Source organism: Uloborus diversus, chromosome 8, assembly GCF_026930045.1.
Source record: "Uloborus diversus isolate 005 chromosome 8, Udiv.v.3.1, whole genome shotgun sequence".
Taxonomy (NCBI): Eukaryota; Metazoa; Arthropoda; class Arachnida; order Araneae; family Uloboridae; genus Uloborus; species Uloborus diversus.
Genome location: NC_072738.1, coordinates 146,095,218 through 146,121,722, shown reverse-complemented (window position 1 = coordinate 146,121,722; position 26,505 = coordinate 146,095,218). Strand labels below are relative to the sequence as shown.

At 36.3% G+C, this 26,505-nt stretch overlaps 1 protein-coding gene and 1 long non-coding RNA gene across 2 annotated transcripts in view; both read left to right on the top strand.

Moving 5' to 3' along the window:
* Positions 1-4,409: 4,409 nt before the first annotated feature.
* On the top strand, positions 4,410-11,775 carry LOC129227563 (uncharacterized). Its single transcript, XR_008580851.1, has 3 exons — positions 4,410-4,538; positions 7,196-7,303; positions 11,651-11,775. It is a non-coding gene; the product is annotated as an uncharacterized LOC129227563 (long non-coding RNA).
* A 2,221-nt stretch (positions 11,776-13,996) lies between these two features.
* Positions 13,997-26,505, top strand: part of LOC129227834 (neurogenic locus notch homolog protein 1-like) — a 44,297-nt gene continuing 31,788 nt past the window's right edge. The window contains exons 1-3 of the mRNA XM_054862447.1: positions 13,997-14,036; positions 21,462-21,578; positions 24,959-25,075. Of these exons, the coding sequence (XP_054718422.1) occupies positions 14,012-14,036; positions 21,462-21,578; positions 24,959-25,075 (259 nt within the window). The 5' untranslated portion in view covers positions 13,997-14,011. The remainder of the gene's footprint in view (positions 14,037-21,461; positions 21,579-24,958; positions 25,076-26,505) is intronic.

Sequence of the window (26,505 nt, the reverse complement as noted above, 5' to 3'; positions counted from 1 at the left end):
TTCTAAAAAATCTCTGGTTAAGCTATGGGAACACGAAGGTTATTACAGACAGTATTCAAGAGAAATATTGTTCAGGCAAGAATCATCATAGCGAGTGAGTTTTCACAAGGAAGAATGGGGCTAACTTGGAAACGATTCGAGATTTCAAACTCAAAAACGTAATGAGGGAAATTTTAGCAGGGTGGATTATGATCATTCTTCCCCGTGGCCCTTGATATATTTCCTTAATTTTATGACGTATTTTTACATTACTTCCCATAAAAGCAATTTTAAAAGTTAATGGACTGGTCATTAACATTTGTTACTATTCTCTAAACGTTAGTTTCTTTTTCTTTTCTTTCTTTAAACTTAGAAATGTGTTCAAAAGAAATACCTTGCGAAAATGGAGGAATATGCGAAAATGCTGTCTGTCAGTGTGCAGAAGACACCAGTGGTGATTTATGCTCAACCATAGATGGCTGCAAAGATTTGGACAAGTTTTGCAAGGCTGGACAAGGTGTTTGTATCTATGATCCGAATAAGCCCGGGAAAGCTGCCTGCGGCTGCAAAGATGAAAGCTTCGTGTTCAGCGAAAGAGACAAAAACTGTCGTCGTAAGTATACTGTATTGATGATAGCGGTGTCCATTCCTCCAAGTGCATAGGTGCACCATATTACCATGGAGGGATACAAGGGAGGGGCGAGCGCCCCTCCCTTGAGGGACTCTACAGGCAATTTTTCGACATTGAAATTCCAAAAGTATTTTTTAGTAAATCTGCAAAGAATTTAAAGCAACTCTCAGTCGGAAAATGTTCGGAATATTTCAAACTGGAGACCTTAAAATTACGATTTTAAACCAACTTTGGTAACGTTAGAGGAGGGAATTGTTCAAGCTCTTTCCTCTGCTAATTTTTCAAAACTACAGTTCCAAGAATACAATTTTAAACGATATTGGATCTTGTTAGGGAAGAAGGTTCGAAAAACTTGTAATTTTTCCAAAATTGAAGTTCTAAAAACAAAGTTTCGCCGCTCCCTTGAAGGATTCCTGGATCAGTCCTTGAGGTGCACCCCTCACGCAGAACCCCACTCGAAGAACGAGCCCCTCCCCAATAAAATGCCCCTTAAAACGACCTCAAAAAAATTTCATAATGAGAAAAAGGGTGAAGGCCAAGGGCACTGGACACTCCGTTTCTTCCCAATCTCAGCTCTTTATTGTGTGGATTTCCTAGAAAATGCAGATCGCATTTTTCAAATCAGGTGCGAAGTCAGCAATGAACTACAAAAAGTTGCAGTGGGAGAATTTTTCCGGGGGAACTGAGCCGGTGAAAAATACTCCAGCGGAGCTTCAGCTCCCCCGCTTCCTACGCCTATAAATTTCAACCATGCATTCTGCGACATGATCCCTCCTAGCTGGGGACCCCTACTCACAAGATGTGGAAGATACTGATCAGGTTTGCAGCATTAATTTAGGTAAAATGATATTTATCCATTAAGATTGATATTACTGAAAGAAATAAAAATAATTTTCGTATTTTGATAAATGAAGTAGAATTTCATGTAACGTCTCGTTTAGATCATGAATTCTCAACCTTCTCTATACTAGCCGAGCACTCTGTATCGTTAGTTATGCGCCCTCCAACAAATCCATTTAGTTTTATTAAAAATTACTACGTTAGGTGAATTTTAACCTTCAAGTTTCAAAATTTACTATTAAGTTATTTACTATTAAGTTATTAAGTATTTACTATCAAGTTAACTATTAAGTTATTTGCGTTAAAAGCAAGATTTTTATTTTTGTGAGCATTGTATTAAGTGATTATCAATCAGATATAAAAGGGGGAAAAAAGGAAGTTATTACTGGAATCGGTGGGTTTGGTCTCCCTATATATAAAAAATAGCATCAAATGAAGTGTGAAAGGATGTCGGTGGCGGACCTGCGTCCAGGAGACGACATAGTACCTACAGCCTTGACATTTGGTACAAAAGTACTTCAACCCTTGGGAGGGGGAGGGGGGGGGGGTTTCACCTGGGGATTTTTGTTTTAAATTTCAAATTAGAGCTCTTTTTTTTTTTTTTTGGAATTTTTTTCATCTAAAATTTCATGTTACTTGCCTATTAATAGAATGAAAAATTTCCCATAACCCTTAACATTATGTCTTTTTCAAAATTTTTTTTTTCTTTCATAAAGAAAAAGCTTATTCCAATTTACTCAATTAATTAGAACAGTAGTTTTATCGAAAGGTCCTAGGCTCAACTCGATTCAAGGCAGGAGCTAAAGAGCAAAATAAATATACTACTTGTGATCAAGAATTTAAACGCGACTTTTCAAACGTACAAAACTTCCGTTTTGCAATGCTCAGGAGCCCCTTGAACCTGTTGCTGTGAATGTTAGTTTGGAACGCTGGAAAGAGATGCTCTTCAAAGTGCTTCGTTTTTATTTAAGGGGAGTCAGTAATCTTAATACTTGCAAAATTTCAATTTTTTGTTTTTTATATATTTTGAGACTCTATTTCAATACCTTTTTAATGATACAAACTTCTTGATCGTGCTCATATCAGAAGTTAGTTAAAATAAACTTTAAAAAATGTAAACCTATTTTGATGAGATATGATTTTCCCCTTTAAATTGCAATATCACGAAATGGTATTTTTGAAACTAAATGTTCCTTTTTCTCAGAAGCTAAATTATGTTAGGCTTTGATATTTTTACCACCTATTCCATACAACTAATTGCATATACTAAAGTAAAATATTTCTCATATTCGAAAAGTATTTTTATAGAGCTGATTTCGGGTTGCAAAATGGCATTTTTTGTAAAAAATACAGTGACTTACACATTAGGATTTTTTTCAAAAAGAACTAAGCTTTCTTTCTGTAAAATTTTACTTCAGTATAGAGAAAAGAGTCTACTTAAGGTACAGAAAAAATTTCAGAGCTGTTTCTTTAATAGATTTTCAGAAAAAGGTACATAAACCTGTGCAAATCAACATTGACAGTGTAGGGGGTACTGACTCCCCGTAATGTCTCGGTTATACACCTTTCTATCAAGTTTTTTTGTCTTCGAGTGGGAGCAGTATTGTGTGTTCTAATTATGAGCTCTTAACTTAAACTATATTTTCTACGGAAGGGAGAGGGAAATTTTCATTTTGTTCGGAATGAAACTCGTAATGCGTCTTTTAATCTGTTTGTTTCTAAAACGATTTAAATCTTTGCAAATCAAACAAGATTGCGAGGCAATCTTTTGGGTTGGTGAACGGCTACGAGCAGGGGGTGGAGTCCCTAGTTGTTTAAAAGAAGTATATACGTTTGGTTTGTAAAATACAGCAGTGAAAATCATTTAAATTTGTTTCATTTTCTAACTGTGTTGGATCCAAAGATAACTAAATTCTAGCATTGTCAACACAATTTCACACATTTTTTGGCAGTTAATCATTTGCACCTTAACATATTTTCGTGTACAACTAAAAGGTACGCGTGGCGTGCCACTAGCTTATAACCGTTGTTGTAATGCATTTCTTCAAATTCTACGAAGTTTACTTTTCCCTCTTTCTACGTGAAATCAGTATGGAAGTTAGCACGTTTTTCACAACGATTTTACTGTCTGACCACGAATTGTATGGAAAGACAAACATCCGTTTTACAGCCGGAAATGGACGAATCTGTTATTTTTTACCGATGCCAACTTTTGCAGAAGCAGAGTTTCATTCAAATGAGCGGAATAGGCGCATCAAATTTTACTTTTCCCCCTTATTCACATAGATTCGTCTTAGCTGGACGTTTGAAAATTCCATGCAATCCGTGGTTAGACAGTAAGTCGATTTCAAGTGTCAATGAAACAGCGTTGCATATCCTTTCCGTTTGTCCAATTTTCAATTATATTCGTTTTAAATTTTTTAATCAGCTCCATCCATCTCCGAAAAATCTTCTAGGGGACATCCCCCATCCCAAATTGTTCCCTTTCCTTCAGGGGATTGGCTTTTTGTCTTTGATTTAGTGTCGTTTCTTATGTCTTTGTTTATGTCTTGTTTTTGTTTTGTTGACGTTTTTTATCTTACTCTAAATTATTTCTCAGTTATTCCTTTCGGCTCGTCACTCAAAATTTGAAACTTCGTTTGTGTGTTTATTTTGACTAATTTTCCAAAATTCTTGAAGCTTTTTGCCCTTTGCTCCATAGTAAAAATTCCTTTTTTTTTCTCCTTTTTCCACTTTTCAACAATCGTTTGGCACAGTATAGCCTACTAAGGCTCTTGCGCCAAAAAACTCAATCAAACTAACCAATCAAGTCATAATTTGTGTGGTAAGTCCGGTACACATGTAGATTAAAAGATTGAATATTTGCAGGTATGAGAAGAATCGATATTAATTATAAGTTTATCAAATATATTGTAGTTGGTAAAATAATTTTTGTATTGATGTTTGTATATATTTTTAGCCATTTGGTGTTTAGAGAACACATGCGCAGCATCTGCGAGGTGTGAGTTTGACGGGTCGTTGAAAGTTGCCTACTGTACCTGCAATGATAAAACTGCATATTACAATCATACAGGGAAATCATGCCATGGTAAGACAGTCATGTTTTACGAAACAGTACTTCCCCATTTCTTGTATACTTTTTTTTGTCGATTCCAAGGAGCGTCAGTTTCCTTATTTAGCAGAGCAACAACTAAAAGATAATCAATTTTACTTGTAAACAGCTAGTATCTTTACTACTGGCGTCATAAAAATGGCTAAAGTTGGTTCTTAAATATTATGGAAGAGTGAATCAACACTAAAAAAATCCGAAATGTTACTGGTTATTTCCGTGGAACGCTGCTTGATTTCACGATTTTTCTGAAAAATATTTTTAACTACCAGTTCAAAGATTAATTGAGTGTATCTATTAAGTGTATCGCCTCCAATTTAATTATGGCCCGTCCAGGTTAACTTAGCTCTCAGTGAGAGTGAGTGAAAAAGTTTGGATAGCTGCAGGTTTGAAAGACAAGAATTGCAGGTAAGGGAGATGCATGGTTCTTACTTGCAATTCTACCACGGATGCGTTGAAGCTTCTGGGGTTCGCTTAGTATCTCTGGAAGGTTTTAATCAATTCAATTAAATCTGCCGAATTTCCCTTGAATGCTCTAGACTGACTTGAACCGGTCCTCCATATTCTTTAGAAAGATTTAAGAATAATTTCAGTAAGGTTACTGATATCTGGCTTTTGCAAGGTATGTTAATTGCAGAAATTAGGCACATCAGCTGCCCATTATTTTCCAGGAACGTTTCTGAATTGTTTCGAAAGTGAAATAAGCTGAGTTTATACATTTTTGTTCGAACACGTCGATTCTTTAGTAACCTAAAATTGTGAACTAAACGTTTTTTATGCACATTGGAAACCCAACGCCTGTCAGAAAACTAAAACCAACAATAGGCATACATTTTAATGTTTCTATTTTATTTCTCACTAGTGGTACCCGCACGGCTTCGCCCGTAACAGAAAAATTAAAAGGTCTTTTGATTCGCCTGTATTTACAAATAATGTATTGTGAATTTTCTCGTCAATTGGCTTGTACTCATGTTACGGTTACACGTTATGATAATTTCGTATCTCGCCAATTGGCTTGTGCCCATGTTACGGTTACACGTTATGGTAATTTCGTAATTTAACCATCATATGATAGTTTTGTTCTTAAAATTGGAATAGAAAAAGAACCACATCGAATTTTCGAAAAATCGCTTCGAGGTGCACACCCCCATGCTACATACTAACTTCGTGCCAAATTTCATGAAAATCGGCCGAACGGTTTAGGCGCTATGCGCGTCACAGACATCCTACAGATATCCTACAGACATCCAGACATCCTCCGGACAGAGAGACATTCAGCTTTATTATTAGTAAAGATTAATTTTCAAAACTTAAAGACGAGTATTTGATGAGCAATCGAGAACATTGCATATTGCTTTCACTCTAATTTCATACGTCGTATAAGGGTAAACTATTTTCTTTTTAGTAGAATAAGAAACATCAAAGTCAAAAAGCACAAATTGCAGATTACTACAGACACGTGTTTCGGCGTTACAAGGAATACCCTTTAATTGCAAAAAATAATAATAAATAAATAAATAAACTTAAGGAGGAAAAGACATCCGTATTTGTCGGATGTCTTTCCATCCAAAAGCTCATTTCTTTTTCTTTGTGACGCCGAAACACTCTCTGCAGTCAACTGCAATTTGCCTTTTGACGTTGCTATTTCGTATTCTACTTTTTAGCACAACATAAAGGTATTTATCTTATTTTTGTTTTGTTCGGCACTGCGAATCGCATGACCCTATTCCCGGATATCTAATAGGAAAACAATCATACAAACTCTTTTTTTCTATCTTTTTCGACTAAAAAATTAAAATTCAGTCAAGAGCGTCTATGCTTTTTTAAAAATTAACCATTTGACTCTAACACAAGAAATATTTTTTCATCTGCGGCGCCAAAAAAGCAATGATGTTGATTTTTCGTCAAATACTTTTTCACCATAAAAGCATTCCCCCAGGGATATATGATAATTCAAAACATTTTTTTAAATATCAATCTATAGATACATTCAAGAGTTTAATGAAAATATCTCAAATTGTTATATCTAGGGACATAGGAATTTGAGTAGGGGAATTTGGATAATTCAATTGAGCCGTTTCTTCAAGCTGTCAATAATACATTTCATCTCGCACTTTGGTTGAAAGAATTTACCGACTAATTCAAAAGACAGATCCTTTAAAATCGTTTCCAATGCTGTTTGGCGGAAAGTTTGCTAAGTGAGTTAGTGGCTAGCCGAGCAAAAAGCTACCCATTGACCAGGATTGAAAACACACAATTTAAAGGATTTATCCTCTCCACTGATCTTCACTGCTGAAGAGCTGGTAATGGGGGGAGGTTCTAGCGAAAGTAGCTGTGATGAAAAAGGAAAACAGGGAGGATGGTAGTTTGGTAGATATTTGGCGGGGAAGACTAGATAGCATAACTTTTTAAGACTGCGAGTTTTGCGGTTAGGATGAAGGCCTTCTTTTTTGCGAGGAAGAGTATTTATTTATTTTATTTATTTATTTATTTTTTTTGGCGATGACATTTTTACAACAGGGCTGTTGCCAAAAAGCTATTTTTTTCCATACACGGAGAGAACTATTTAAAATTGTAAAGCTTATAAACGGTTGGTAACAGCAGCTGCCTGGAGTGACTAATATATCTATTTTCAGCTGTTGATTCTTGCATATTCTCTCCTGAATGCAAGAAGTTCGAAGTGTGTCAGAATGGAAAATGCGAATGCCCGGAATATCATAAACAAACAAAGGATGGATGCAAGCGTAAGTAATATTTCACTGTAAATTGTTTTCAAAACATTTTACTTTTATGCCATATTTTTAAACACTTTTAACGATGTTGATAAAATAACACGTACTTTATACTGCTCAAAAATATTTTAACTGTACTTAAGTTCACACCTTTTATGTATGTACTAGCTGCGTCGCCCGGCTTTGCACGGTCCAGCTCGAAAATAAAAGTTATGTCAAGTGACGCGTGTTCAACAACAATCAGGCTTCAAAAAAAAAAAAAAACGTAAAAGTTTGCGACAGATTGCTTAAAAATAACCAAAAAGGAAACATTTAAAATGCTTCCGATTACAGGAAAAGCCTCAAAATAAATCCCAGAATTTTATTTGTTCATATTTGAGGAAAAAAATTGGTAACACATCTTTCGTCTCAGTAACTTTCTTCTCCGCTACAAATTTTAAATAAAAGCATTGTTGCGGAAAGTTGAGATGAAGCACTGAATAATAATTTGAATGAAGGAAAGCCTTCGAAAATAGGGATTTCATGTCGAAATCTAAGTATCATAATGAATCTAGTTTTTAATTGATATCTCCGCTAATTATTATCGGAGGATTATGTTAATTAACCAAAGATAAAGACCAGAAAAATACGCATCTATCGAAAATTGCTTCGATGGTCTGTTCACTGGCGTTCGGGAGAAGTAAATCTGACATACATACATAGGTACATACGCTCAGTTTTTAATTATATAAGATGGATTTGTATTCATTTATTTCTCTTTATATTATTTGTAGACTCGTGCACCATTGTCTTTCATTTATATATATACACAACATTGAATATCTGTGTATTTATTCTTATTGAGGTCATGACCGACACACAGGAAATGCATCTTGCAATTTAAATCAGTTACTTTAGCAATTGATAATTTTTTGACTTAATTGTAGCACATATTACAACGAAACCTACGGGTTTATTTTGATTCCCCTGTACGATTTTGGCCCACTTTCCTTTACTTTGATGTTTCTAATGCTCCACTATTAATTTTTCGTTCAATCATTTCTCATTGAGCAAAGAAAGGCAAAACCTAATTATATTATTTAAAATTCCAAAAATGTAAGAAAATGTTATCTGCGTGAATTTAATGTCACTTGTTCTCCAATTACTGACTATTGTAAGGTACTTTCCTTTGAAAATTACCAGATTATCTTTTGACTCTTTAGCCTTCTTCCTTTTTTGTTCAAAATACCTAGTGTCCATTATTAAACGACCCTACTTTAAAGCAGTGTAGTAACAAAACTATTGCGCAGAAAATAACGACATAATGTGTACAACATAACTCAGGGATTGGAATTTGTTTGAGCGAATTAAAAAAAATAAATAATTTGAATGTTTGGCATCTTGAATTCAAATTATGTTTTTCGCAATCACGAGCGTGTGTGTTTGTGTAGGCGCATGTGCGTGGGTGCGTAAGTGTATGTATGCGTGTGAGTGAGTGTTGTGTACGTGCGTGTGCGTGTAGGTGTTCGTGTGTGTGTGTGTGTAGGCGTTCGTGTGTGTGTGTAGGCGTTCGTGTGTGTGTGTAGGCGTTCGTGTGTGTGTGTAGGCGTTCGTGTGTGTGGGACATGGACGCCACCGCCCAGCAAAAGTGGATTCCGGGGGACAGTGCTCAGGACCAGCCGCGCCGCCGCCGGTGGACGGTGGTGCTGCAGCCCTGGTCCAAGCTGAAAAAGGAACCGGAACATCAAGGACTGTCAAGTGAGAACAATAAGCAATCGTGATTGCTCAAAAAACAGTTCACAGTTTTGCCACCAGGTTGCGCTCTTTTATGGGTTGCACATTCACTATACATTTAAGATGGCTTTAAAAACAACAGCATTAGCAACAACAACATGTTGAGCATTACAGCCATCATTTTTGGCACTTTCTTGAATAGCGAGATAAGCATGTTCTAATACAATTGACCACAGTTCACTCTGAGAAGTGCTACGGTCATGTAATAATATCCTGTATGTAAGATGATGTAAAATTCTAGGATTATCAGGATTTACGAGTTGTTTCAAATACCTCCAAAGCCACCAGTTGGATAGATCGAGGTTTGTTGATCGGGAAATGCTGCTTATGGAGTAGGGTTACACAACTTTTTTTTGTTGTGTAGGGATACCCTATACTTGTCATAAATTTGCTGGTTTGACTGCATAGATGTTTCCTTTGCTATATTTTTAACCTCTTAACCGCGACGCACACTTTTGTTCAGCTATTTTCACAATTGGGTCAACTACTGCTTTTGTAATCATAGTTTGCCTAAATATTTTCTACACAAAAATTTTTTTTAGACATATTCTGAAAAAAATAACATACTCAAGGCAGCAACTACTGTTTTTTACTACTGCGTAAAATACTGAAATGCAGACTAATATAAAACCACGTTTTGATGACTTATTACAAATTTATGAGCACAAGAGTGCTTGCAGTGGCGAATGTTCATGAATAGCGGCCAAGTCACAATGGTAGAAATAAATAGGTAAGGACTAAATAAAACATAATACTTTCAAAGGTACTTTTCCGTTAGCAGGGCGCAATCGAAAACCGACAAATGATTATACGCCAACGCTACGCGATTATTTGCCAAATTGATGTAGAAATCCGCCAATTTTCTTACAACCCTTATTGGGCGTATTTGCTGGCGAATCATCGTGTGGCGATGGACGTAATCATTTGGCAATCTTCACTTTCGCTGGTCCATTCTTGAAGAATTCAGAACATCACAGTGTTATGTAGTAAAGTGGAATTGAAACAATACAAAAATGGGTTCTAATAAGGGATGTGTCCCCTCCCTAACTTAAATACATTGGCGGCAAAGATTTTCCATGCTGTTTATTAAGTTTTCGGACACTGGAAAAGGAAGCGCAGATCAGACACAGAGAAAGCCTTGTTCCAGCTCATGTAACGATCTTGGAGGAGGATTTAAAGCAGCAACATATCTGCCAAGATAGCCCCAAAGATGTTTTATCGGATTCAGGTCCGGAGATCGATCTGGCTTTTCCATTCGTTCCAAACCGTGATCCTCAAAATACTTCACAACAATCTGAGCTCGGTGAAGTCGTGCATTACCATCCATGAAAATGAAATAATTACCAATTGCACCAGCATATGGGCGGACACATCGATCAAGGATCTCATCCCAATATCTCAGACCAGTCAGAGTTCCTCCATGGAACACATGCAGGTCATTGTGACCAACGAGCGAGATCTCTGCCCAAACCATGATTCTACCACCTCTGTAACAGTGTCTTTCAACAGTGTTGGATTGATGGTATCTAGTGCGCTGTTCCCTCCAGATCAGTAGATGCCCTGAATCACCCTCCAATGTAAATCTGGACTCGCCTGTGAACAGCACAGAAGCCCGTTGCTGTTCTCTTGCCCAGCATAAGCGGATCGTTCGCTGCGGTGCGTTGAGGGGAACACACACAACTGGTCGTCTAGCATAGAGACCAGGGTTCCCAGACGTCCCGGATTTCAAGAGACAGTCCCGTATTTTGAAAAATTGTCCCGCGTCCCGGGGAACTTCCATACGGGACGGCTGAATTCCCGTATTCTGGCTGATAACAATATTTTACAGTACGAGACATTATTTTAAGGGGAAAAAACTAAGTAAATCAAAAAATGTGAAACAAAGTGTAGTAAGAAAATCATGTGGCAGCAAACGCAAAATATATTTTCCTTTTGATTTGGTTGGTATGTTTTTGTTTTGGCGGCAGACTATGAGGAACCAAATGGTTGCTTCTTAGCTCATTGACTCATGTTGGGAATATATCTGCGCATGCGTCGTCTATCGCAATGAAAACGGTTTTTATATTTTGGTAGGCGGCATTTTGTGAGGTTTAACGCTTCGTTGCGATTGAATGTTTCGTTCTTCTTGATTGAATTCTATCGTTTCTTTACAAATGGTTTTAAAGTTCGTTATTATCATTCATGCAAACTATGCGTTTTATTGTTACTGTCATTTTTCTATGGTGAGATTCGAAAACTATGTTGTACCTTAACTTTTTGAGGCCAGTGTATAATGGCAAATTTAAATACAGAAATAAATATAGTTATACCTACCAGTTAATAGACACTACCAGTTAATAGGACTATTATACAGTTAATAGTCCTTGTATGACGAAATATTTCATCGTACCCAGTTAATAGGCTAAAGTTCTTTGCTATAACAGTTCATCATCCTTTCAAAATTCTATAGTGTGCTATATTGCAGTATGGTTCAATGTTACTCAAAATGTATGCATTAATGAGGCAAATGATATAAGCTTTATCGTAGATGGTATTTCAAAAATACATTGCTGTTATTTGTACTTGATTTTAGCTTTGTCTTTTCAGCGGATCTGTGCAGTCTTCACAAATGCGCTTTCTTCAAAGACGCTAATTGTAAAGAAACTGATCTTCTAGACACAGTAGACTGCGTTTGCGGAAAAGGGTTGTTTTACGACGGATCTCAATGCTCGAGTGAGTTTTTTTTTCTCATTGTTATTGTAGTTGAGCTGAAGGTTCTAAACACTACATAATAGACACAATAGGTATAGGGCGATTCTCGGAAAAATATCCCGTGCGTAACGCTATTTTTTTATTTTATTCAAGTAACTATTAATTAAATATGGGATTAACTGTTATGCTTTGTTCGTATATTAAAGCATGTATTATACATACAGCATTATTTTTTGAAGGCATTGGTTTGCTGGAAAAAATAGAAAACTTAGCGTTACAAACGGAACATTTTTTCGAGAATCGCCATGTAACACAACTGGTTGAATTGGGCCGCAAGCAAGGCTAGTAATGATTATCGTGTGAGTTAACGAAGACTTGATGCAACACTTAGAGTGTTAAAGCCGCAGAGAAACAGAATCAATTTGCAGTTTTTCAAAGGCATCAAAGTTGATGCATTCTTTTATTTAGGAAAATGTTCCAAATCATTGTACATAACATGTAAACTATTGTTGGAAATTTAAAACTTTTTTACAATACGTGATGATTAACCGTAAGAAAGGGCGTGCAGTCTCACAAACCGATCAAATGTATACCCGCTACCCGTAAGACATCTTTAGTCCGATGGAATTGTTTTTCTCAATAGCGTCTTCTTTTAAGACCTGGAACAACACCCTCTCATCCACATCTTTTGGCATGTGCATCTGGTTGAAATCTCATCGCACTCTTCAATAGCGGTCTATGAGATCTTACCTCTCATTTGGGATTAAACATTTTGGCAATAGTACACATGCTGCTGTGCTAAGCACACAAAAGTTGTATCTACACTTTTTTTTAAACTCAAAATTGAGCTACGGTCACCGGGTGGTCCTTTGTCACATGTTTAACCTAAACACAATGTTTTACGGCCATATGTCAATGGAAAGTTTTTTAAAAAAATCTGAAAGAGTTATATCTGAATCAAATACATGGAGGCGCAAAACTTTAAACGGTAATTTTTCATTTTTAACTCGGCTGCAGATACGACTTAGTAGCTTAGCACGGCAGCATGGCTCTAAGTTAGGTACGTGTGAAAATTGGTTTCTTTATCTCTTCCGCGTGTTTGGAATGATTGCGAAAAATAATTTAGGAGCAATGAGTTTTGAATTATTCCTGGAAGTACTAAGCGATATACTAATAATTCAGATGCTGTCAAAAAATGTTTCCTAATGAGCTGTATTCAATTTTCTGTTCTTTCAAACTATCAAAATTATGCAACAAACTATCAAAATTTTCTAGACATAATAAATACATAAAATGAAATCATTATTAAATAATACATTCTTTCCTATTATTAGTCGCGACATATTTACTACAGCAGTTCCTTTTTCTCAAAAACTATTAAAAGGCTCTAGAAAAATTTTCCCGGAATAAGTTTATTTCACTTAAAAAAAAAAATAAATAAAAATAAAAAAAAATCCGCTAAATAAAAGTTCAAATAACATTTAATGTAACTAACAGGATTGTATCTACTAGATTGTATCTATTTTTCGAAAAATATTAAGTCGTGTGGTCTCTGACAACTCACGTCAACTGATATGTACTTTTTCACATCTCCTGTTTCGTATGAAAAACATCACCTCTGGAAATCAAATGCTAAAGAGCTTGCAGCAGAATCTACATTCTACAATTGCACAGTATTTTATTTCAGTATTTATTTCTCCCTTAATGAACGTGCGAGGGAATTTTTACGGGAAAGTGAGTTTACTTATAACCCTTGCGTGTTTGAAGTTTCATAGCAATTGATTGGTCAGGTGTTTATTCTCTTTGAAGAAAAAAATCAAGAAGTTTAAAAAACACAAATATTTGCAGGTTCACTCTCAGTTTCGCCGACATTTAAAATTTCCTCCTCCTTTAAACACATCAAAAGGTATGATTGAAACTGAAAAACATGGGGCGGAAATTTCCTGTCGGCAAAACTGTGGGGACACCCAATTGAAAATGTATGTTGATGATTCTTTTTGAGGGAGAACTCTTCTGAAATAGTTCATGCAAATTAGTACAAAATCCATTTAAACTGAGTCATTCATTTGGAATGCGTATCCATCACCAACATCCAATATATCCAATCAATTAGAGACTGCTTTTCTTTTTCGAAATCTATAAATGGATGCGATGAAACAATTATTTATTTACCTTAAGTAGAATAATTTCTTTTCAGATGGCAACTGCTTCATTCCAGGCCGATGGTCCTACTGTAGCAATGGCTGCCCATATGGAATGGAACAAACCGACACAGGATGCAGTAAGGAAACGCCATTTCTCATCTAAAATCCAAAGCTTATTTCAGAAAAAAGTTAATGTTAGATATCGAGCTATTGAATTTAACGTATAAAAATTACTAAAAAAAATCACCTTATTAATTAATTTGTCGAGGGCATTAGAAATCCTAAAAACATCCAGGCCAATTATGCCATTTAAAAACTATGTGATGTCATCATTTAAAAAACATTTTCATGTTTCTGTTGTAAATTCTTTGTACACTAACATAAGTTTTAAACAGGATGTCTTGAAATCCTGATTGAAAAACTTATAACAAAAATACGGTTAATGATTTTTTAAAAAAAAAAAGCGAATTCTTGAAGAAAATTCATGCGATGGGGCGTAAATCCCCCCACCCCACCCCAACTGTGTTCAAAAATTTTTCAACAGATGGCGCTCAGATAGTGAGCTCCTAAATCAAAAAGGAAGAATTTTTTCTTCGTTTGTAACATGTGAATGTAGCCAACGTTAGACATTTTCATAAAAAACATTTTTCGAAAAAGTTTGACGTATTTTTTAATCTTTCTTTGATGTAAAATCTTACTGTCTGCAACGCCATCTATTGGAAAATTTTTGAGCTAAAATTTTTATCCATGAAAAAAAAAATTATAATTAATTTTCTGCAGGTTTTTTTTTTTTTTTTTTTTTGGAACATTGACAGTTTTCCTGTTATATTTTTTTGAAAACAGTCAGTCTATTTCAGGACACCCTGTATATGAACTAAAATTATTTCCATTATATAGGCGAGGACGAAAAAGTAACCTACCGTAAGTACTTTCCACGAAAAAGTAAAAATTTTGTCCCGCATTAAACAGCAGAATATTTCATTTCGAAATGTGTAATAAAGAAAAAATGATTTGCTTAAGAAATCACAGATTTGTATATATTGAGTTATTGCGCAAAAATGTTTTGTTTATTACACTTTTTAAAGATTGCCTTTAAAATAAAATATATATAGCTCTTATACGACAGGAAAAAATGTCGGATTTTCGGTGCAACGGCCTGCTATTTGTTTCTATTTGAAACGAACTCTAAATATAATGAGTAGTAAAGCAAAATATGAATTTAGTTTTAAACAAATTGCAGCAGCAAATTCAGAGAGCATTTTTTCTGGAATTGAGAAGTATGAAATATGTAAACTTTGTTTAAAAAATAGCAATTAAAAGCAAAATTGAAAGCAGACTTGATTAGAAAGTCAAACGCATAAAACACTCACTTGGTCACCTTTTTTTTTTTTTTTCACTTTAAACCATAGACTAATAATAAGAGTAGACCGAGCTTTGGCAACCCTTTTGCTGCTCATAAACCAAACCATGTGACTGGTGGATATCCTAGCAACAGCGGGCGTTGATCGAAGCAGACGATCAACGCGAGCGAGAAATAAAATAAATAGAATTGATGGAATACGGAAGAATGAGCTTTTATGAAATCCTATTTGTAAATTTGTTATTCTAAGTTGTAAATATTTTGTTAATACAGTGAGTTTTTCGTTTAGATGGTACTGTGCATTTTCTTTAGTCAATTTTTCAATAACTCTCTAAGCAATTAAAGATGCAAACGCCCAAAAAGAATCGGCAAACGGTGAGATTCTTACATACAATTTCAATTTAAGATACCGATTAGTACATTTTTGCGTTAACGCAAAACGTTTACGCCATTCCGTTCACGCCAACGCTGACGTAAGATTTCCAAATGAAATAAAAGTTACTGAAAACTGTGATCAAAAACTAATTACGAATGTAAAAATAATACATAACTAGGGGGCTATCGCCCCCTGCTCGCTATCGCTCGCCAACCCCCGGAACTGCTAACGCAGTTCCCTGTGGATCGCTTCGCGATCCATGCTCGCTTCGCTCGCTCGCTGTATGCCAATACATTAGCCTAGCTAAAATTTTCCGTAAAAATTAAAGTTGGTAATTGCATTTAGGTCACCATCCATTTAACCAATATGAAAATTACGTTCATAATGTTAATTTGTCTGCTTTAGCCAGATTTTCGACAGTTTAACTTTGCTGTATGTAAGATGACTGCCTTGGCAATGTGCACAACTTTACCATTATAGATACAAAAGTGTCTGTCATTGCTTTGGAGAGATTGCACTTCTACCTGTTGGTCCGCGGAAGGTATTTTATTTCCCTTCTACCACCCATTGGAAAACCAATGAAGGCATTCCCCTATCCGCCACCTGGGGACGCGCCCTCTAGGGGTTACAGGCTCCCCCGAGGGATGTATTTAAATTATTTACACTCTTATATATATTTACATATTTACACTCTTATATATTCTAATCTGAGAAAACTTCCTCATATACACAATTAAAAATGTCCCGTTTGGGAGCCACAACTGACACTGCTTCAAAAGATCTTGTTCTTGATAATGCCACATAGAGCTGGCCATGACTAAAAACAGGCTCAGAGAGTACCAAACATATTTTCTCAAACGTTTGTCCTTCTTGTTGTTATTCTGAATCCTTGCCACGTCACGAACAAAAAATGGTTTAACTAAAAACGCGAAAACTCGCCAAGGCTACTTTGCTTGCACAATACTAAAACTACTATAACCCTAAACAAATTTGGCGAAACCTTTCAGCTGAGAATAAAAGGAATAAAGTAAATTCTTTCTCGGTTATTCATTTTGAACTGAACTGTCGTACTGAAGCAGAGAATAGACGACGCTCAAAGTGCCTACGCGTTCAAAACAACATTGCCGATGAACATGATTGTGGAGCAATGTGTGAAGAATGCGAATTTTGTGGTGCTCTTTATTGGCAGAAAGAGCGTAATACTGCAAATAAATACACTAAATGTTGCCATGACGGAAAGGTGCGGTTACCGGCATTGTGTGACGCACCTGATCAGTTGAAGGAACTGCTGACTGAAAATTCCCCAGCCGCTAAAAATTATCGGCAGCGAATCAGAGAATACAACTCTGGAAATGGCTCGTCTTAAATTGGATTCAAGAACGGTTTCCTGCCTTCTTTGAGCTTTTCTTTGCTGATTAAGGTTGAAATGGGCCACAGCCCGACTCAAACTCATCTCAAAAAAAAAAAAAGTTCGTTGAGTATTCTGTGATTCAAGATTTCAAAACAACGTAGAAGTTTGTTTACATGATTTATCGGCGAAGTGTTGCCAACAGAGGTTTAGAAATTCACCCCTTCATTTGCCGGCACGTAAGAGAATTATATATATAGACTAAAAGAAAAACAGTTCAATCTCTGCACCTGGAAAAAAAAATTATAATGAAAACACATTACGTCTTAAAATACATGTCGAGTGCCAAACTATAGATAATGTTGCCATCTAGCAACCATGCTGCCAAAGTTTTCGCCAAGCCTTTCCACTAGTCACGTGATGTATCCATGAACCAATTTTTTTCATCAGCAAGTCTGAGAAATTTCGGTCTACTCTTATTATTAGTCTATGCTTTAAACCCTAAATTATTTCTATTTGATAAAAATATGAGGAAACCTTTATTCCACTCGTCACAGTAAAATTATCCAAGGCAGAGGTAGGTTAACCGAACAAATGAAAACTGATGGAATTAATTTTTTTTTCGTCAAATAAATATCGAGAGTTTAACAGGATTTCATAAAGCCGCGTTAGAATTCTTTATGGAATATTAATAACACTTACTAAGGCAGCAGATTGATACGATAAATTAAGTAAATATCAAACAAGTTGTTGCGGGTTTTGTGGAAAAATGATCTTGTTTGGGCTGCGCTTTCGAGAAAGTTAATATTTATTCAAAACAAAAAGATTCAGTGATAACCGATTCACTATGACGCTAGGGCATCAGTTGTCTAAGAGCAAAATAGATTTTAGCTGGAGTGATATAAGTAAAAGCATTGTGTTCAGATTCCCTTATTTACGGTCCTATTATATATTTTCCTTTTCAGTAAGAATATGTCCATATCTGCTTCTATAATAAACTGAAAGCTAAGTAACTAGTATGTACGAAACTACTTATGTTTGCAATTGACCAGTTGGATGGTAACCTAAAGACAGGACTAATTTTTTGATCCAGAGCAGAGACTGAACAATGCTTGGTCCAATACCCCCAGAGGTATCGTTGCACTTGAAGGACTTTGTGACCACAAACATATTTAACGACTAGCTAGGATGCAACCCGGAACCCTCCGGTCACAAGTCCGATTTCTTACCGATCAGACCACCACAGCCTGTTTGCAATTGACCGCCTGCGGTAACCTTAGTTGCTTGTTAAAACTGCATTTTTAAACTTAGTAATATGCTTAGTTTGGTTCAGTTTTCGTGCAACGGCGATGCTCCTAATGAAAAATTAAGTATGGCACCAGTTTTGTAGTAATTTACCGCCCTAAGTCAGGGCTAAGGCAGAAACACTTAAAATACACCGCCAGCTCAGTTATTCCATCCGAGGACTGCAGTTTCGTGCTTTTTACCACTCATCAGCCCGGAATAGGAATCACACGAACTGGAGGCGAAAAACCTCTTAAGGGAGCCAAGAGAGCCAAACAAACTGGTAGCTAATGCGGAATTATCAAATCAGATGAGCGACCGCAGCAATTCTGCGATTCGACTCAAAGATTGATGGCAAAGCATGGTATTTTGCAGTAAGTTACCGCCCTAAAAAGCACGAAACTGCAGTCCTCGGATAGAATTACTGTGCTGGCGGTGTATTTTAAGTATTTCTGCCTTAGCCCTGGCTTTAGGGCGGTAACTTACTCCCTAATACCTTAGCTTTGCCATCAATCTTTGAGATGAACCGCACAATTGCTGCGGTCGCTCATCTGGTTTGCTAATTCTGCATTAGCTACCAGTTTGTTTTCTTATTCCGGGCTGATGAAGGCTAAAAAGCACGAAACTGCAGTCCTCAGATGGAATAACTGAGCTAGCAGAGTATTTTAAGGAAGGCACCTGTTAATTAGTTATTAAAAGCCTGTTCAGTCCATGGCTTTTTGACCGAGCCTCCCAATAGAGCTCAGTCAAGTTTCTGTCAGTCAGTTACTACTCCTAAATTACCTGCAGTTCGACTAGTGAATTGAAGGCAAAGCTCAGGTATTTTTTGCAGTAAGATATCTCCCCTAAGCCAGGGCTAAGGCGAAATACATGCAATATACCAGAAAGCCCGGGTATCACAGCTGGAGACTTTACCTTCAATTCACGAGTCAAACCGTACCATGCTACGGACGCTCGCTGGTGAGATGGATTCACTCTACCAGTTTGTTGGCACTCCCAGCTTAAATAAGAAGACATTTGCCTCAATGGGTCCTCCATGTGGGGTCATGCTGCTAAAACACATATTTGTAGCCTTCAAACCATTCAAAACAAAATGATAAGAAGTATGACTGACGCCGAACGATATGAAAGGGGAAAAGATTTGCATACCAAAATGGGAATTATCTCCATTTCACGTTTTATCATACTACAAGCCAAAAACTTCCTACAATAATGTACAAAACCACTCTAACCCCAAAATGAATGAACAAAACATCAACTTTATTACAAGCTCAAAATATAAATATCCTTATGAAACTATCTACATAAACTACGATTCCCTCAGCACTACGCATAACCCCCTCCCTAACACGCAGCTTGACCTCGGTTAAGATTTTATCTTTCTCTCTTGTTTCTTGATGTTGTCTGGTCCCGTATTTGTCTTTTGATATGTATGTATAATATATATATATATATATATATATATATAATCAAAAATGTAAGAAAAAATCATAAAACATATAAAAAATACAAAAAATTAGTAAAATTCTTTTAAAAAAGCTAAGTTCTGCTCATTATCGACGTACATTACCTCTGAGTGCTCATTGGCTCACTCACTTTTCGCTCCACCCACGGGCGGAGACGCGATGTAGGGTGGTATCATAAGTTTAATATTATCTCCTATGGACCTTGGATAAAAGAGACATCCCCTATTCTCTGAAAGCCCAACTCAAATCAAGTGCAGGTTAGGCTGTTCACTATGCTAGTCTAAAGAAATCTAATAAGAACGAAACTGCAGTCTTTAGCTGTGATAACCGGGGGGTCTGGTATATTGCTGAGTCAAGTTGTTTGGCAGCGGATAAAGGTGTTCACTGTCCATCTTGGACGTCCGAGATCACAGCTATTCCGATGCAGTGGAGGTGTGCTTGCAGGCATTTATGCCCGGTTTTCATAGGAAACATGACAACTGCAGAGGATCTCTAGAAATGTCTTCTCGGCGATTGCTGTAGCAGATTTAGCGTTACCCGGGAGCCTACCACGTGGAGGCCTGCTACTCTACACCCGCACCGGTTGTGGTTATTAGTTGGACTTTTTTTTTTCATTAAAAAATCAACGATGCATCTTTAGATGCCTACCATTCCAACAAAATATAAAAATTTGTAACAAAACACAAAAAAAAAAAAAAAAAAAAAAAACTGTAATTTGAATTCCGAAACTTTGAATTCAAATTATGTTTTTCGCAATCACGAGTTGCGACAAGACTCTACTGGTTCGAGTTATTGTTTCTAGAAATGGCTCCCCCGCCCAAGCGTGTCCCTCCTCCTGGGTGCTTACGTGTATATAGTTGTGTGTGTGTAGGCTTACGTGTGTATGTGTGTAAAGGCGTGCGCGCGTAGGCGACTGTGTATGCGCATGCGTGTGTAGGACATGGACCAGCTAAAGTGGATTCCGGGGGACAGTGGTCAGGACCAGCCGCGCCGCCGCCGGTGGACGGTGGTGCTGCAGGCCTGGTCCAAGCTGAAAAAGGAACCGGAACATCAAGAACTGTCAAGTGAGAACAATAAGCAATCGTGATTGCTCAAAAAAAAAAAAAAAAAAAAAAAAAAAAAAAAAAAAAAAAAAAAAAAAAAAAAACTCTAATTTGAATTCCGAAACTTTGAATTCAAATTATGTTTTTCGCAATCACGAGTTGAGACAAGACTCTACTGGTTAGAGTTATTGTTTCTAGAAATGGCTCCCCCGCCCAAGCATGTCCCTCCTCCTGGGTGCTTACGTGTATATAGTTATGTGCGTGTGTGTGTAGGCTTACGTGTGTGCACGTAGGCGTGTGTATGTGTGTAAAGGCGTGCGCGCGTAGGCGACTGTGTATGCGCATGCGTGTGTAGGATATGGACGCCACCGCCCAGCAAAAGTGGATTCCGGGGGACAGTGCTCAGGACCAGCCGCGCCGCCGCCGGTAGACGGTGGTGCTGCAGGCCTGGTCCAAGCTGAAAAAGGAACCGGAACATCAAGGTCTGTCAAGTGAGAACAATAAGCAATCGTGATTGCTCAAAAAAAAACAGGCCCTAATTGTTGTAGGAAAATTTCGTATTACAGCATGTCAAACTTCTGAGAGTTTGACTGCAGTATAATTAAGAGTAAATACGATTAAAAACTATGCAAACTTACTATTTTTTTTTCAGATAAAAAATTAACTATGTGCATTTATGTTTTAGAGGCGACTGACAAAAACAAGATATGTTCAAAAAACTGCGGAAAATATGGCTTTTGCATTAAAGAAGGAGGAACAGAGCAGTGCAGGTGTTTACCGAAGTTTTCGGAGATGGGGAATGGTATGCTTATGCTCTACTTTGTTTCTTTGAAATTAAACAATGGTCGAAGTATAACAGATTAAGTAAAACGAAACTCTTACGAAATCCGTGATGGGCAATCGATGCTATCACAGAAATCTCAATAGGCAAAAAGAGAATAAATGTACTGGAAAATTTTGAAATTAGAAATTAACTTCCTATTTTTCGTAAAAAAAAAATAATAATAAATAAATATTAAACGGCAATTTTATGCTAGAAAATTTTGTGGGGAAAAAAACCGATTTTGACATTTTTTTAGCATTTTTTATGTTTATTCTGGAATTAATTTCATACACCAGTACAACGGCATGATTCAATATGCTTGAATGTAAATGGGCTCGTTTCCAAAATTTTAAAAGTTTTTTTTTTTTTGAAAGAGCATGTTTAAATTATAGGATCTGACCATTTTTTAAATAATTTGTTCTTGTACACATTTCAAACTATTTCAAATAACTATAATACACTCAGAATCATGTGCCTTTAATAGATGCTCTGAGTAGATTATGAGTGCGTATTGTTGTACCTTTTTTAAAGGATAAGATCTTAGTAATTTCAACAAGTAGATTTCCTTCCTTTCTAATTTTCTCGTGTTTTTTTTATTGAGGAAAAAAACTGAAAAAGACTCATTTGACTAAGTCAGTGACACAGTTTACTGTTCCAGATGTATTAAAGTATATCCATTTGCCATGTTTTATCGATGTAACAATTTTCAGCTACATTAAGCAGTAAAAAAAAATAAATACAAATTTGTCATATTTGCACAGTTTTAATGTAGACTTTTTAATATGCTGAACAAGGAACCACACAAATAGTAAAATAATGAAAAACGTTTGAATAAATAACAATGGGATCGTTTCCAAAATTTTAAAAGTATTTTTTTCTGAAAGAGAATGCTTAAAAATATAGGATCTGTCCATTTTTTAAATAATTTGTTCAAGTTTAATATTAAAAAAAAAAATACTTAAATCGTTGCGCTTCCATTGTTTACGCTTCTGTCCGATAACGTCACAAATGATGAAATGCCAATCAGTGTTGCCATTCACAGAAAAAAATACTTTATTCGCATCTTTACTCAAGTGTATTGGCAACGATATGGTTGATTGCAAGCGTATAGCGCAATTTTAATTCGCTTCTTGATTATCATAACGTGGAAATGTGGTAGAAAGACGCGCCAAAGAGCATCATTTGTGACGTCATCAAGACCACGCCTTGTTTGAAAAATCGGACATTTAAAAAAATTAATTAAAAAATAGCTTTTGGGAAAAATGAAAGTATTTTCGGGATCCATGTTACTTTTTTTTTTTGCTTATTCTATCAATTTCAGTGACAAAAAGTACTTCTTTTGACTGAAGGAAACAACTCCATTGCGAATTTACTTGGGATGAAAGCAGATGTTCCAGAGCAGCCTTTCGTAGTTTATCTCATTTGTGGAACCCTTACTAATGTTCACTCTTTTTCATGGTTCCCTGGTTTATTTTCAATAGCATAGTTAGAATGGGGTTGCTTCCATCAATCAATAGTACTACTTTTAGTCAATGAAATTGACAGAATGAGTCACAAAAATAAATAAATAAATAAATAAAAAAAATAAAATAAAATAAATAAATAAATAATAATTATAATAACATGGAGCAAGAAAACTTTTTTTTATTTTCAAAACTTTTAGTTTTTAATTAATTTTTTTAGATGTCCAATTTTTCAAACAAGGCGTTGTCGTTATGACGTTATAAGTGATGAACTTTGGCACGACTCCACTGGTGCACTGAATGCTTACTCTTGCCATCTACCGCGCTTCCAGCTTATGATAATTCAGAAGCGAATAAAATATTGCGCTGTACGCTTGCTATCAACGAATGCCATGGTCGTTGCCAGTATATGTGAGTAAAGATGCGAATTAAATATTGCGCTCTGCACTAATGGCATCAGTAAATGGCATTGCATCACTTGTGATATGTGCAGAAGTGTAAAAACTGAAATTAAAGCTGCGCACCGATTAAAATAATTTAAAATATATTAAACTTTATCAAACTGCTTAAACAGTGGTCAAATCCTATGTTTCCAAGCATGCTCTTTCAGAAAAAAAAATCTTTTAAAATTTCGGAAACGACCTTAGTCAACATTTCAAAGTGGCTTGCTAGTAATAAAGCGAAAATGATTTCCTTTGATATGATTGACCTTTGCTGCTCATTTGAAAAATGCCGATTGAAAGCTTCACTCAAACCTTATTTTTATAGATTTTAAACTAACTAATCTAAATTGAAAGAAAGAGCATAAGTTTTGTTAAACTGTTTAGTAATATCCATGGAATCCTGGGGTTCCGCGGAGCAGAATTTAAGAAACGCTGCCGTAGAGAAACGAAAACTAGTTTTTCTCGATTCAGGCCTAAGAGAATCCATGGATGGATATATTTTGGATCAAAACTATTTCACGAAGAGAGGAATGAAGAACAGGGGAAAGTGGTAAGCACAAAGACAGACAAAAGAAAAAAAAAATGCAGAAGCCTTGAGCTTTCATGCTTGCAAAGAATGTTCACCAATTAAACCACACAGGGTGTTTCACAAAGGACCAACCTACTTTGAAGCGTCATTGCGGACAGTAAAATAATCAAAGATAGTGGAAATATGAAAAAGTAGTGGGACAGACAGATCTAAATTTTTTCAATCACCGGTTTTTTAAAATAGTTGAAAGATCGGTCATTGAAGGGTGCTGTGTCACATATGCTGCATGTTGTCATCATAATGCTGCTGTTGAGAGGTGTAACGAACCCATTGCTATGAGGTTTGACCTTTGTTCACTAAAAACATTTTTATACACTGTTTAAAAGACATTTGTGAGCAGAGCACCATCTTTTGTCCGATTTTGGAACTGTTTCTCAAAACTGGCTTATAAAACAATTCAATCCTATCTGTTCAACATGCCCCTTGTTACACCTTTTTATCTCTGTAATATCTTTTTCTCTCTAATATCATCTGTTTTGCTGTAATATTATTCCAAAGTAGGGAAGTCATTTATCTAAAGCACCCTGTATAAACATTTTTTGCAATTCTATTCTTCCTCTGCCGAAGTTCATCTACAGACACGACCCACCTAGGTTGGGGGGGATGGGGTCAAGGCGCAGACTGCGCCATTGAAATTTTTAGAGGGAAGGTGTTTTAAAGGGTATTTTTCTCTTTTTTTTGGGGGGGGGGGGCTGTTTTTGGGGAGGGGGTCTTTGCGATATTTAGGGGGGGGGGTTCGCCTTTGCTCTTACGGGGGCGGACACCCCTACTTACGAGGTCATTTGATGAAACTGTTGGCTATTTGTCTTATCAACAGAACTTATAATAGAATTAGACGAATAACAGCTTTTTACTAAATCCTAGGATCCTGTATATTGAATGCAACAGCTGTGTGCGCATCAAAACGTCTAACCAGCGACTTTTCGAAGTGCGATTGCTCTGGAATCTTGAAATATGCCGATGATGGAATAACTTGCAAAAGTAAGTAATCTTTTACCATGTAACGCTTCAAGAAAACCACCAACGCACGTTGTAAAGCGGCATGAAAAAATTGCTAGTCCTATTAAGAATCTTCTTTTTTTTTTTTAAAGCTGGACAAAGTGAATGGGGGCCTGATAATTGACACCTGCAATTTTCCTGAAACTTTCAGGATATTTTACTAGTATTGTAATTAAAAAAAGTGAAGCTGCTTTCCTCTCTAATTTGACTTGTTGGCCCTAGAGTGGAGGTCAAAATTTAGGGTCGTGAGAAAAATATATGTATATGATTGCTTTGCTTCAAAAGCAATGATTGAACCAAGCCAATTCTTTTAAATGTGGATACTAAGTACATGCTAGTATAAATATTTTGGTGACTCACTCATGGCTTTAAGGACAAAGGTCAATTGAAACTGCTGCTTTTTTTAAACTTTTTCTGCCTTGTTTAGGACCGGATATCTCCTAAAGCCGTGAGTAACCCTAGTAAATAAGTATATGATTAACTACTCACCACACTATAGTACTAGGAAAAATATAAAGTAGCTTTCGTTTCTCTTTGCTTTAGTAGTTAAACGGGCTCAAAGTCGATGATTTTTTTAAAATGCCCAAGTTTTGAGGTCAATAACTTTGTTCGCGACGGGTCAACAATTTTGGGACACAGCTGTAGTTATAGTCCGAGTCGTGTAGTTTAAGGTCCAGGTTAGAAACCTGGCAACTTATCAACTTTTTTAACTAGGCGGTCTCAGAGTTGATTATTTGAAACAAAAAGAATATCACAGTTTTAGGTCAATTACTCTAAAACGTTTGAGTCAATAACTTTGCTCAAGAGCTATAATTATGCTGTACGTGGTGTAGTTTTATACTCATGTTGGAAAAACCATGAGATCTAATTATATTACTTAATTAAATGGTCTCAAAAATGATGATTTTAGTATAAAAGAGCGTTTTTTTCGCGAGTTTATATGCGTGCTACTCAAAATCTTATGAACTCAAATTCACATAAATTCTTGAACGAATCAACAGCCAAATGTACTTCAAGCTCCCAAAATTTCATGCTTCCAGCGTAAAAAAGTTTTCTGTAACCGTAACCACAACATGGCAATTCTTCTGACAATTCTAACTCGTCATTTTGGAGCACTATAATTTGGAGATCCTAGATCCGCAGAATTCGGATCTTGGTAGTTAAAAATAAGCATCAGGTTAGTTTCAAAGACATCTCTACGCCTCTATAAAATTTCATCCCATTCGGAGGTTATCGAGCAGGGACAGTTTGAGAAATTTAGGTCAGTTGACGTGGAATCACCCTGATATGACATTGTGACAATTCACACTAGGCTAGGTACGCCACTGCTTATACAAATAAACTACAGTCGAGCCTCCATATATCGAACTTCCACAGATCGAAATTTTCTATGCATCGAAATCCCAGCCAAT